Raw genomic sequence first — 12,571 nt, 5'->3', positions numbered from 1 at the left:
CGTTTTGCTCGAAGCATTAAAAATAATCCAATTTTTATCGTGGGTAATTTCCAAAGAGGACACAACAGTACCAAGAAGCACCAATGCAACAGTGTTTCCCACAGCCACGTGTACTAAGCAACCCAACGAGACTGCCGATGGTAATGGCTGTTGCATGCATGTATTTGTATATAGAAAAGAATGGGGATAAGACACAGGACAATAACAACAGCAACGAGATAAAAATAGTGAAGCGATGAAAACTCAATTTAGTTGATTACTTACATTGAATACCACTGACTCGACTAACGGACAAAATGCGGCCAAAAAATGCAAAGCTTGCATGCATACTTTACATTCGGCATTAATTTCATTAGTTGGTATTAGTATGTGGGCCAAAAAGTGTACCTTTACCCATTTCCGAATGAGGGCATAACCTGAGAACTGAAATTTAATCGCCTCAAATTTATTCATGCATATATACATACATACAAGTATATTGGAATGGATTTTTAAAACAATTTTGAAAATTTTTAACCATCTAAACTCCTATATGGTACTCTTATTGTTACAAATTAGAGTTTTATGACTTAATTGTTTGCTAAGTTATAGGATATTATGTATTTTTAATACATAACAAATTAGCAACGGTATAATTGCGCCTACCAACTTCTAAAGGATCCCAAACAAATACACAAACACCAAAAATACATTTTTCCAAAATTTTACAAACAACCGCCGAATTTTACAATAAGCGCCGAAGCAACGCGAAGCAAAATATTGGTCAACCTAAGCCTTCATTTTAACATATCCTTTGCTTCTTCACTTTGTACTTAAAGGATGAATTATCAAGTAAAGCGATGAAAATTGTATGTGAATGGGGCATTAAGCTTAGTGGAAATGCTGCAGTTTATTATAAGCTACAGGTTGAGACTAATTGTTTTGAAATTTTCATTGCTAATTCACTCTTTATTCCAGCTCATAATAAAATATGTACGACATTACAGTAACTTTTGACATTTATTTGCGATGATATTTGAGTTGTGGTATCCATTAATTGCAAACTGATAACTGGTTTTAGCATGTCTGCACACTACGTTAAGAACTGTTAACTGTTTTTGGAAAGATTTAAAATGATTATATATGTATATAATATTTGACGTGTCCCCAAATGGCGCCAGTACTTTTGCTATGTGCTTAATCTAGCCTTCCATTTATGGCATACCCTTTGATGTTATCCGGTGAGTAAAGGGTGCTACAAATGTTTAACCGACTGCGAAAGTCTAATGACTAATACACTCGAAGATTTGCTTTAACCTTCTATATTCTAGAAAAAACTTAATGATGTTGGTGATTTCAGACCCAGCAAATCGTTCAGTAAAGACTGTAAAGCTCCATTAATCAGGCTTCCACAAAATATTCCTACAATTATATAAGGTCTAAACACCCATTCCTACGTCTTTTGTAAAAACTTTAATCGTTAACCAAAGTGTAGGTACCTGCATATCTTCAGAATTATATATACACATGAATAGATCGATTTTTTTTCTATCGAATCGTGTATGCGGCAAATTTTCAACAGATCATTTTGAACAACTGGCTCAAAATCGTAGAAAATACTTGGCTTCATGTTAATCAACCCACTCTAAAATACACATAGTATATACAAGTATATATGGTATGTATTCGAACTTCTTCCTCTTATGGTTTTCTCATTTTGTTGAAATGATAGAGTAGTATCCAACCCAGGAAAGAAGAAATTAGATCCAGTTACTCTGCGCCAACGTCAATGCAAATAGTAATTGCGAAAATAAAAGGACCCGTTACGATTAGCAACTTGCTGGTTTTATTATCCATGATATTCGGCCTTACTTCTTCTTCGCCACTCTCTTCTTTGGCTGCAGATGTATTTGTGATTCATGATTAGCTTTTTCACTTCGCGAAGCAGACTAAAAAACTTGGTTCCAAATGGACACAGATACCTGAATATTTCAAAACGTAATTGTGGAGCCACAAACATCCGTTTGAAGGCGAGCTAAAGTAAGAAGGCGAAATATCATCTCCCCAGGGTTGTGCGCTGGGTTTGGGACCCGCCACGTAAAAAACCTTATCAATGAAGAGGAAACAACAGCCTCGGATAATTGACTCCCTTTTATTGACGACCACTGCAAACGTGTTAAGGGTTGTAATTTGAGGGTATCACCGGAAATGTCCGGTCCCTTAATTGGGAAGCTGCCGCTGCCCAGCTAGTTGATGTCCCCGTAAGAGTAAAGGCTGACATGACGGCCAACCAAGAAGTGCGGTGAACAAGACAAGACAAAAGAGACGACTAAGCCTTTTGGGATTTACTACAGTGGCCATATAAAGTAGTGCAAATTCGGTATGGGATTCGTGGTGGGAGAGAGACTCCATCGCCGAGTACTGTCGTTCTCCCCGGTGGATGAATGTCTTCGCATCAAAGCGAAGTTCTTTAACATATATCATTGATTTTCCCCCACGCCCCGATGAAAGAGATAGACGATGTGGCCAAGGATGACTTCTATGAGCGCTTGACACGTATTCAGTATTTTAGACGAGCGTACGCTCCGAGGTCCTAACATCGACTCGGACCGCTATCTTGTTACAGCCAAGATACGCACCCGCCTCTGTGCAGCAAAACACGCATGTCAACAAACACAAGGAAGGTTCGACGTCGAAAAGCTGCAATCACATCAGATAGCCGAACGATCGCAGCGGAGAGAAAACCGACTGCCTACCATGCAACGCTACAATGTACAAGTTTCAAGACCGGCGCATGCTCTTGTAGGAAGCCCAGAAATGATCTAGTAACCGATGCCCAGAGCATACTAAAATTATTGAGGGAACACTTCTCCAGCCTGCTGACTGGCAGTGAAGCATAACGCCAGGAAATGTGGAACCCTATTCCCCAATCGATGACGATGGAGCAGACGTTTCATTGCCAAAGCATGAAGAAGTTCGAGTAGCAATTACCTGTCTGAAGAACAACAAAGCGGCGAGGGCCGATGGATTGCTGGCCGAGCTATTCACACAAGGCGGCAAAGAACTGATAAGGAGCATGATGCATCAGCTTCTTTGTAGAATATGGTCGGACGAAAGCATACCCAACAATTGGAATTCAAGTGTGCTCTGCCCAATCCGCAAAAAGGGAATCTCCACAATCTTCGCCAACTACCGTGGGATAAGCCTCCTCAATATCGCATATAAAGTTCTATCGAGCATATTGTGTGAAAGATTGAAGCCGAGTGTGAGTTTCGGTCTGGAAAATCAACACTGACCACATATTTACCATGCGCCATATCTTGGAAAAGACCTATGAAAAGAAGATCGACTTACACCACCTCTTCGTCGATTTTAAAGCTACTTTTGACAGCGCGAAAAGGAGCTGCCTTTATGCCGCGATGTCTGAATTTGGTATCCCCGCAAAACGAATACGGGTGTGTAAACTGATCGGATCGGGAAGGACCTCTCTGAGCTGTTCGATACGTTTCTGGCCACTCCCAAGTGAATGGCGATCAGAGAATTTTCCTCACTTGCGTGAACTTCTACACATGACTCAACCCAACCAGTATTAAAAGCAACAATGTCAGCCTCGAAATTCAACGCAGAATAACCCTTGCCAACAGGTGCTACTTCGGGCTGAGTAGTCAATTGAGTAGTAAAGTCCTCTCTCGACGAGCAAAGACTAAAGTCTATAAGTCAATCATTATTTTCGTCCTGCTATACGGTGCAGAGGCATGAACGATGACAATCTCTGATGAGCCGACGTTACGAGTTTTCGAGAGAAAAGTTCTGCGGATGATTTATGATCCGTTGCGCTTTAGCAACGGTTAATATCGCATTCGATGGAACGATGAGCTGTACGAGTTATACGACGATATTGACTGACAGTTGGAAACGACTGGAGCGCTGTTGTTAACTCGCCTATAACCGCGTAAGCGAAGAAGAAGAAGAAGAATTCTGCAGTTCATAACATAAAACAAAAACATAACAAAATTGTACCCGAAAATTAGCAAAAATTAATTTCAAAGCGAGAAGCAAATTCATATCTAACTTTTACTAAAATCTAATTATGAAACCATGAATTGTTTGATTTTTTATTATGTGTGGCAACTAAGTAATATTTGTAGCCATTTACGTGCTTTGCAAATATTAGCCGCGAACTGCTGACATTGCGGTAAATACTCGTAGAATACCAAACTACCAAGAAAGTTGTACTCAAAATACGAATGCCAGTAAAATTAGCACATTGACTCCGTTACCCAACGACTAACTCGTCGACGACAGTGAGAATTTCGAAAAAATGCAAAATGCTCCGAAAGGCAAATATTTATATTACTCAACTTGCGACTGAGTGACTGGCGGTGGTAGTCAGTGACGTCCAATTTTGTGGAGGAGATGTGAGTGTTTGCACATTCAAAATGAAGACAAGAAAGCAAACAAAAATTCTAAATTACAGTTTCGCGCGCCAATATCCGCAGTTTTCGAGATAACACTAAAGTTTGTACTATACGTACATGTGATTACACACATGTATGTATATACACTTTACATATGTGCATATTGTTATTGCATATTAAAAAAAACTGTGTCATACCAACCCTGACTTACCACTCTCTGAACGCACGCGAGCTTTAGCATAAGTCCAGGATCTTCCTTTTTGTCGATGATTGTATTCGAAATTTAAATACTGATGAAGTTCTCAGGCTGGATTCATTCAACTAACTGTTAGCGAGAGCTTGCACTCACTCCTAGAAGAAAAAAAAATACACATCATTTCTTAAACAAGCCAAGACCTGAAACTAAAAATAACGCGAATTTTTAAATATAAAATTTCGCGGGTTTGGAGAATGCAATTGTCATTTTTTTATTATATTGATATGCATACATACATACATGGCTCTGTAGTACGATACAATTTTCAGTTGTGTTCATTGCCTACTTTGTCTGTAGCAGCCGCTACAGTTAGACCTGTTTTCATAAGCTTGTGATTATGGCAGCTACATATATGCTATAGTAAACCGATCTGAACAATTTCTTCGGAAATTACATTGTTGCCTTAGAAAATAACATATACCAAATTTCGTGAATATATCTTGTCAAATGTGAAAGTTTTCCATACAAGCATTTGATTCCGATCGTTCAGTTTGTATGGCAGCTATATGCTATAGTGGTCCGATATCGGCCGTTCCGACAAATGAGCAGCTTCTTGAAGAGAAAATGATGTTTGCAAAATTTCAAAACGATATCTTAAAAACTGAAGGACTAGTTCGTATATATACAGACAGACGGACATAGCTAAATCGACTCAGCCAACATACTGATCATTTATATATATACTTTATAGGGTCTCTGACGATTCCTTCTGGGTGTTACAAACTTCGTGACAAACTTAATATACCCTGTTCAGGGTATAAAAAGTGTGGGGATGATTGGAATAAGCTCTGACAAAAGTGCATAATATCAATTTAGGACTATTTTGAAGGCTACAATATTAATGTGGACAAATGAATAAACTTTTATTTCAATACATGAAAATTACCGTTATTTTTTGAACATACCTCGATATTTACCATCAGTCCATTATCAATGTAAAACCGAGCATAAAATGTTCACATCCACATCTCACATAGTAATTTGTTGGATTTCCCTCAAAAGTTTTCTACACTCCCTCAAAGTTTACTATAAGTACTTTTTATGTTTTTATTTTTGTAAATACATATACATACATATGTTCATAGGTCCCCAGCTAGGCGAATCTATGTTTTTTGTATGAAAGCATCGGCGTTTAAATGTTTTTGGTTTTCTGTCAACAGGCAGCGAAGTGCCTATACATATACTCTAGTCATACAAACGTAAGCAAAGTGTCTTAGTGACGTCATTAGCTCCGCAAAATATTTACAGATCAAGGAAATCAAACAAATAATAAGGCACTGGAACATAGTGAGTCATAAGTGTTATATTGCTTTTTATTCTACATACATACATATGTATGTACATACGTACTTAATTATATACATATATTTTCTCTCAAAGTAATAATATACCTACATACATATACATATATCAACCCGTTTCAGAAGAGGACCTTATTCACAAAGAACCCTATCATATAAATAAATTTCAGTTATTATTATACTTTACAATGAATCACTCGGACTTGCACAGATAACAAGTGCCTGTCAAGCACACTTTTTAAAAACCGATAACTGTATTCTCCATTTAATGGGACCATTTTGGCCAGCAGAAAAAATTCCTATAAAATAAATAATTTATAAAAATGGTACACATCTTTACTTTTTCACTGTTTATTATGAAATATCTTTAATAACTAACCTTAACCTTTTTATCTTCTTTAAATTTCGACACTTAAATTAAAAAGAAAACATGATTTCAATTAGCTTACCTCGTACGCCATTAGCAGCATTTAGACTCTTTCATTTTACATCAATTACAACTTTTTTTCGTGGGATCATTTGAAGCTCAAAATGCCAATAAGGTAGTAAACCTTGGATTTCAAAAAAAAGATTATGAAATAAGGATTGAAAAAATATATAAAAATGTCGAATTAATTTCATTTTGATTGAGAAGGTTCTTTAAATAAGAAAGTCCTCTGTATTTGAACTAACTATTCTATTTTAAGTTCAATTAGTACAATATGTACTGTTGCTTAGTCTTTAGATGTATTATATTTTACACAAGTTAAGAGACAGACCAAGTGAGTTCAACCAACAAACTGCAGCATCGTAAATTCTACAGCACATCAACATATCCGCATATTCTTGATCTGATGCGTACATATGTATGTATATTGGTGTTATCTTAGACAATGTTTGTACTAATTCGCTAAAAAGGTTAATGCATATATTACATGTTATCTTGACAAAGCAGTTTGAATGAAGTTTCCTAAGATAAAATTTCCACATAAAAGACAAAGACGGCCACAGCAAATTATTAGTAACGAAAAACTTTCGAACACGACGATGACTACGACGAAAATCACAAGGTTGACATTGCTACTACTGGTAAAAAGATCAAGTTCCAAGCCTTTACTGAGAACTAACAAAATACATAGGCAAAGCTTTTTAGAATTTGTGAACCATATACAGCACTTGTACTTTATAAATCGTGTTAATAGTTAAAATATAAAAAAGTTGTGAAAACATGTATTTGTTTTAAATGGGCTACTCCTCAGTAAAGTGTAAAAAAAATATATATATATCTGTGTTTTTAGTGTGCGATTTAAGATTGCCTCCAATCTAAAGTGGTAATATTATTTTAATTGCAGTTCGCCTCATCAGTGGCAGCCCAAGAAGCAAAAGGATATGGTGTTATTCAGGGTATCAACTGTTATGGCAAAGAATATGTCTGCGTTGGCCCATTAAACTTCAAGCATTGTGAATGGGATGCTCAAGGAAATACCTATGCTTCGGGTAGCGTGATACAGTGTCCCCCTAACCACCGTTGCGTGAACGATGGAGTAGAAATTTGTATACCGCTTAAATTATCAACAACAGCACCTCAAGCAGCGCGCCTAATCACCTCAGAGCAAATACCCGTCAACTCAATATCAACTGAAGCTCCCGTAAAAATTGAAGAATTAAAATGGGAATCCACGTCTGCTATACCGGATACCACAACAGATATAGTAGTAAATAAAGAGCCATCAAGTATTCCTGTTGACACAACTACTGTCGCAGATGGTTCAATATGGACCACGTTTTTAACAGAGAATCCGAACTCTTATAATACACTCGAGCCGAAATCAGCTGATCCCAATTTTCAGTTTGCTACTAGTGCACCCCTTGAGACAACAACGGATGCTATTTTAGAAACTACGTCACTTCAATACGAAACAACTACTACCTCGGATACTTATGTGACATTAACTCCAATTACATCGGATGATTCCAGTGTACCAGTAAACTCCAATAATGTCTTGGAGACCGGATCAAAAATAGATGACACGCATATAGCTTTTCTTACAATAACTCCGGAAAATCAAGCTTATGACACAACCACCTTTATAAACTTTTCCGCTAATCCCAATTCACCAGAGAATTCTTATTTGTTAACTAACTCAAATATTTCTGAGAATCATGATTCTACAATGTCTACAGTTGAACTTTCAGATTCGACAACAGAGATATATCATGAAACTACAGTAACTGCAAATTTGGAGAACTATGTGGAATTTGAAACTGAAGCGCCAATAGATGCGAGTCCCTCAATATCTCCAGAGAGCTCAACTGTTACAACACAGCTAATTTCACTTGACTCCAACACACCAGTTGATCCGAGCGAGTCAAATCTGAAGGATAAAACTCCAGTCGATCCCAAAACAGCATCCGATCCCAGCGCACTGCCAAGTCAAAGCTTACCGGTTGAACAAAACGCCCCAGTAAATCCTAAAATTTCGATTAACTTAAGCGCTTCATCTGATCCCAGCGTAGCAGAAAGTCCGAGTTTACCAGATCAGCACAACTTGCCAGTAGGCTCCAACACGTTAGTCAAATTAAGTTCAACAAATCTTAATACAGCAAAAATTCCCGTGGATGAAACCAATTCAATCATTCCAAGTGATCCATCTTCTCCATCTGATAATAACAAACCAGCAAGTTCAAGTTTACCAGTTAACTCTAACATCCCAAACGAATTAAGTGCGCCAACTGATCCTACCACAACAACCATTCCTATTGAAGAATCCAATACCATCGTTCCAAGTGCTTCATCTGAACCCAACACATCAACAAGTTCAAGTTTACCAGAAAACTCTAACATCCCAATTGAATTAACTGCGTCAACTGATGTTACTACAACAGCTATTCCTGTGGAAGAATCTAATTCAATCGTTTTAATGGCTCCATCTGATAACACACCAGCAAATTCAAGTTTACCAGAGAACTCCAACATTCCAACCAAAATAAGTGGGTCGACAGATCTTAATACAGCAAATATTCCAGTTGATAAAACCAATTCAATCGTTCCAAGTGCTCCATCTGATAACACACCAGCAAGTTCAAGTTTACCAGAAAACTCTAACATCCCGACCGATTCAATCGTTCCAAGTGCTCCATTTTCTCCATCCGATAATAGCAGACCACCAAGTTCAAGTTTAGCAGAGAACTCTAACATCCCAAACGAATTAAGTACGCCAACTAATCCTACTACAACAACCATTTCTGTGGAAGAACCCAATACCGTCGTTCCAAGTGCTCCAACTGAACCCAGCACATCAATAAGTTCAAATTTACCAGTGAACTCTAACATCCCAATCGAATTAAACGGGTCAACCGATCTTAATACAGCAAATATTCCGGTGGATAAAACCGATTCTATCGTTCCAATTGTTCCATCTGATAACACACCAGTAAGTTCAAGTTTACCAGTGAACTCTAACATCCCAATGGAATTAGGTGGATCAACAGGTCTTAATACAACAAATATTCCGGTGGATAGAACCCATTCCGTCGATCCAAGTGCTCCATCAAATAACACACCATCAGGTTCAAGTTTACCAGTAAACTCTAACATCCCAATCGAATTAGACGGATCAACAGGTCTTAATACAGCAAATATTCCAGTGGATAGAACCCATTCCGTCGATCCAAGTGCTCCATCAAATAACACACCAGCAAGTTCAAATTTACCAGTGAACTCTAACATCCCAATCGAATTAGGTGGATCAACAGATCTTAATACAGCAAATATTCCGGTGGATAAAACTAATTCCATCGTTCCTAGTGCTCCATCTGATAACACACCAGCAGTCTCAAGTTTACCAGTAAACTTTAACATCCAAATCGAATTAGGTGGATCAACAGGTCTTAATACAGCAAATATTCCGGTGGATAAAACCAATTCTATCGTTCCTAGCGCTCCATCTGATAGCACACCAGCAGGCTCAAGTTTACCAGTAAACTCTAACATCCCAACCGAATTAGACGGATCAACAGTTCTTAATTCAGCAAATATTCCGGTGGATAGAACCCATTCCGTCGATCCAAGTGCTCCATCAAATTTACCAGAACATCCCAATCGAATTAGGTGGATCAACAGATCAATTCAGCAAATATTCCGTCGATCCAAGTGCTCCAAATCAAATAACACACCAGCAAGTTCAAATTTACCAGTGAACTCTAACATCCCAATCGAATTAGGTGGATCAACAGATCTTAATACAGCAAATATTCCGGTGGATAAAACCAATTCAATCGTTCCTAGCGCTCCATCTGATAGCACACCAGCAGGCTCAAGTTTACCAGTAAACTCTAACATCCCAACCGAATTAGACGGATCAACAGTTCTTAATACAGCAAATACTCCAGTGGATAAAACCAATTCTATCGTTCCTAGCGCTCCATCAAATAACACACCAGCAAGTTCAAATTTACCAGTGAACTCTAACATCCCAATCGAATTAGATGGATCAACAGATCTTAATACAGCAAATATTCCGGTGGATAAAACCAATTCAATCGTTCTAAATGCTTCATCTGGTAACACACCAGCAAGTTCAAATTTACCAGTGAACTCTAACATCTCAATCGAATTAAGTGGGTCAACTGGTTATAACTCAGTTAGCATTGCGAATCCTAGCTTACCAGTTGAGCGTGACTCTTCCTTAGGCGATGCAAATCAAATTGACTCACGGGATTCTATTAATAAGAATGAAACAAGCCTTTCAGTTGATCTTAGTGTCCCTAAAACCCCAAGTAACCCAATCGGTTCAGGTGCTTCAACTAACTTGCCGGTTGATGAAATAACAATTGTTCAAAACAAACCTTTAGAAAATAACTCGCCGTCAAGGAATCAGCCAGCTGAACTAAAGGCACCTTCAGATCCCAAGATTATAAGTCCAATCAGTCACATTACTTCAACAAATCTTAATCATGTGAGACCAAATTTATCAGTTAATCCAAACACGATAATTAAATCCAATGGACACCAACCAAATGGCATTAATGTTCCAACCGATTTTAGTCCTTCAGCGGAGCCAAACACACCTTCTGACCACACATTACCAATTCATTCGAGTATTTTACGCACTGTCTTTACAAAATTGTACCTGCACTCTCGTAATAAAGGAAGCAACGCTAATGGAGGAGCAGATAATGGTTTCCTACTTTTACCAAGGCAAACTGTTGCATCTAGCTTTTCAGACTTGTCCAAAAAGTCTATCCCTCAGGAACCTGTAAAAATAGAGTCGAGTGAAATTAACTCTTCTAAATCTGGTATTAAAGATGAGGACTCGATTGAAGTAAAATCAAAGGAAAATAGTAAAAAGTCGAAGAGGCCAAAGAATTCCAGGGATAATAAGCAAAATCAAGAAACAGAAGAAGGAGAATCAGTTGAAGTTTATGTTGCTGAAAAAAGCCAAAACAAGGATACCTCTTTAGAAAACAAATCTGGAGCAAATAGTAAAGAATCCAAGGATAATAAGGATTTGGAAGAGAAAAAATTTAAAGTTGAACGCAAGCCTGATGACGAAGACGACGAAAGTTCATCAAGTGAGCAGAAGGAAATAATTAAGAAAATCGTAAAGAAACTGAAAGATAGCAAATGTGACGAAGATGATATTTACCCAGACCCTAAAGATTGCAAAAAATTCTACCGATGCGTGAAAAAGGATCACAAGACCAGGATAACTCATCTACGCTGTGAAAGTGGTGATCGTTTTGACTCAGACAAACTTAAATGTGTAGACAAACGGAAGGCCAAATGCTTATCTAAAGAAGATTTTATAGAAGAGTTCGCTTGAATCACGTAATAGAAGCCATCGTCAACATTGTCAACATTTCAAAGATAGTCGGAAATTGATTAATTATTATCCAATAGATTATGTACACGTAATATATTTTCGAAAACTTAACCCTGTAACACTAGTGATAGTTTCCAAATGAGGATCGATTAAAAATATTCAACTGTAATTACAAACTTATCTTTTTTACTCCAAATCCCATAAAAGCCGTGACAACGATTACGATAACTATGAATTTAAAAAGGTTCGTTCCGAATCCTACAAACACTGGCACATTATATGGATGTGTTACCAGTTGTTAGCGGTAATATACATATGTACATTATATACCTCTGATGCTTACTTTGTTACAAGTTATTAAGCTATCTCAGTTGTGAATTGATTCTCTAGAAGTCAGGGTTAATACCTGATGAAATTAAATTATACTTGTTCACAAAATTTTAACTTATTTGCACATAAAAACTTGAGACATCAAAAGAAATATTTTCTTAAAAAGTAGAAACATTAGCTACATTTAGAGAAATTATTCCTTTATATAGAATATCGTGAATATTTGGCTTCTGGAAGGTATTTTTTAAGTCTCCAACAACAATCTGCTTACATTCATGCGCTCCATTTCCCTTTATAGCGCTTCTCGACGACAAGAAAACCAGAAGAAATCCCAGCGTAAGTATTGTGTATGAGTAGTGTGTTTGTTTGAGTCAAACAAAAAATATCTTACATGATCCTTATTCTGGATTCTTCTTTAGCCCAACCCATCAACAATCTCACACAGACTATACAATATTTATGTGGAACCCAGGATTTATTTTG

The 12,571-nt window shown here is 37.4% G+C and overlaps 1 protein-coding gene across 4 annotated transcripts; it reads left to right on the top strand.

Moving 5' to 3' along the window:
• The first annotated feature begins 6,966 nt into the window (after positions 1-6,966).
• Positions 6,967-11,934, top strand: LOC126758701 (uncharacterized). 4 transcript variants are annotated; one of them, XM_050473061.1, is made up of 4 exons: positions 6,967-7,022; positions 7,286-9,014; positions 9,504-9,821; positions 10,434-11,934. In XM_050473061.1, the coding sequence occupies exons 1-4, from the start codon at positions 6,981-6,983 to the stop codon at positions 11,756-11,758; spliced, it is 3,414 nt and encodes a 1,137-aa protein (XP_050329018.1). In that variant the 5' UTR covers positions 6,967-6,980; the 3' UTR covers positions 11,759-11,934. The 4 variants fall into 4 exon arrangements, with proteins under 4 accessions (XP_050329018.1, XP_050329017.1, XP_050329016.1 ...); XM_050473060.1 differs by lacking the exon at positions 9,504-9,821 and having other exon boundaries at positions 7,286-9,425; XM_050473059.1 differs by having other exon boundaries at positions 7,286-9,557.
• The last annotated feature ends 637 nt before the right edge of the window (positions 11,935-12,571 follow it).

The sequence above is a fragment of the Bactrocera neohumeralis genome, chromosome 5, assembly GCF_024586455.1.
Source record: "Bactrocera neohumeralis isolate Rockhampton chromosome 5, APGP_CSIRO_Bneo_wtdbg2-racon-allhic-juicebox.fasta_v2, whole genome shotgun sequence".
Lineage (NCBI taxonomy): Eukaryota > Metazoa > Arthropoda > Insecta > Diptera > Tephritidae > Bactrocera > Bactrocera neohumeralis.
Note: the sequence above shows the minus strand (reverse complement) of the source record. Positions and strands in the feature narration are given on the sequence as shown.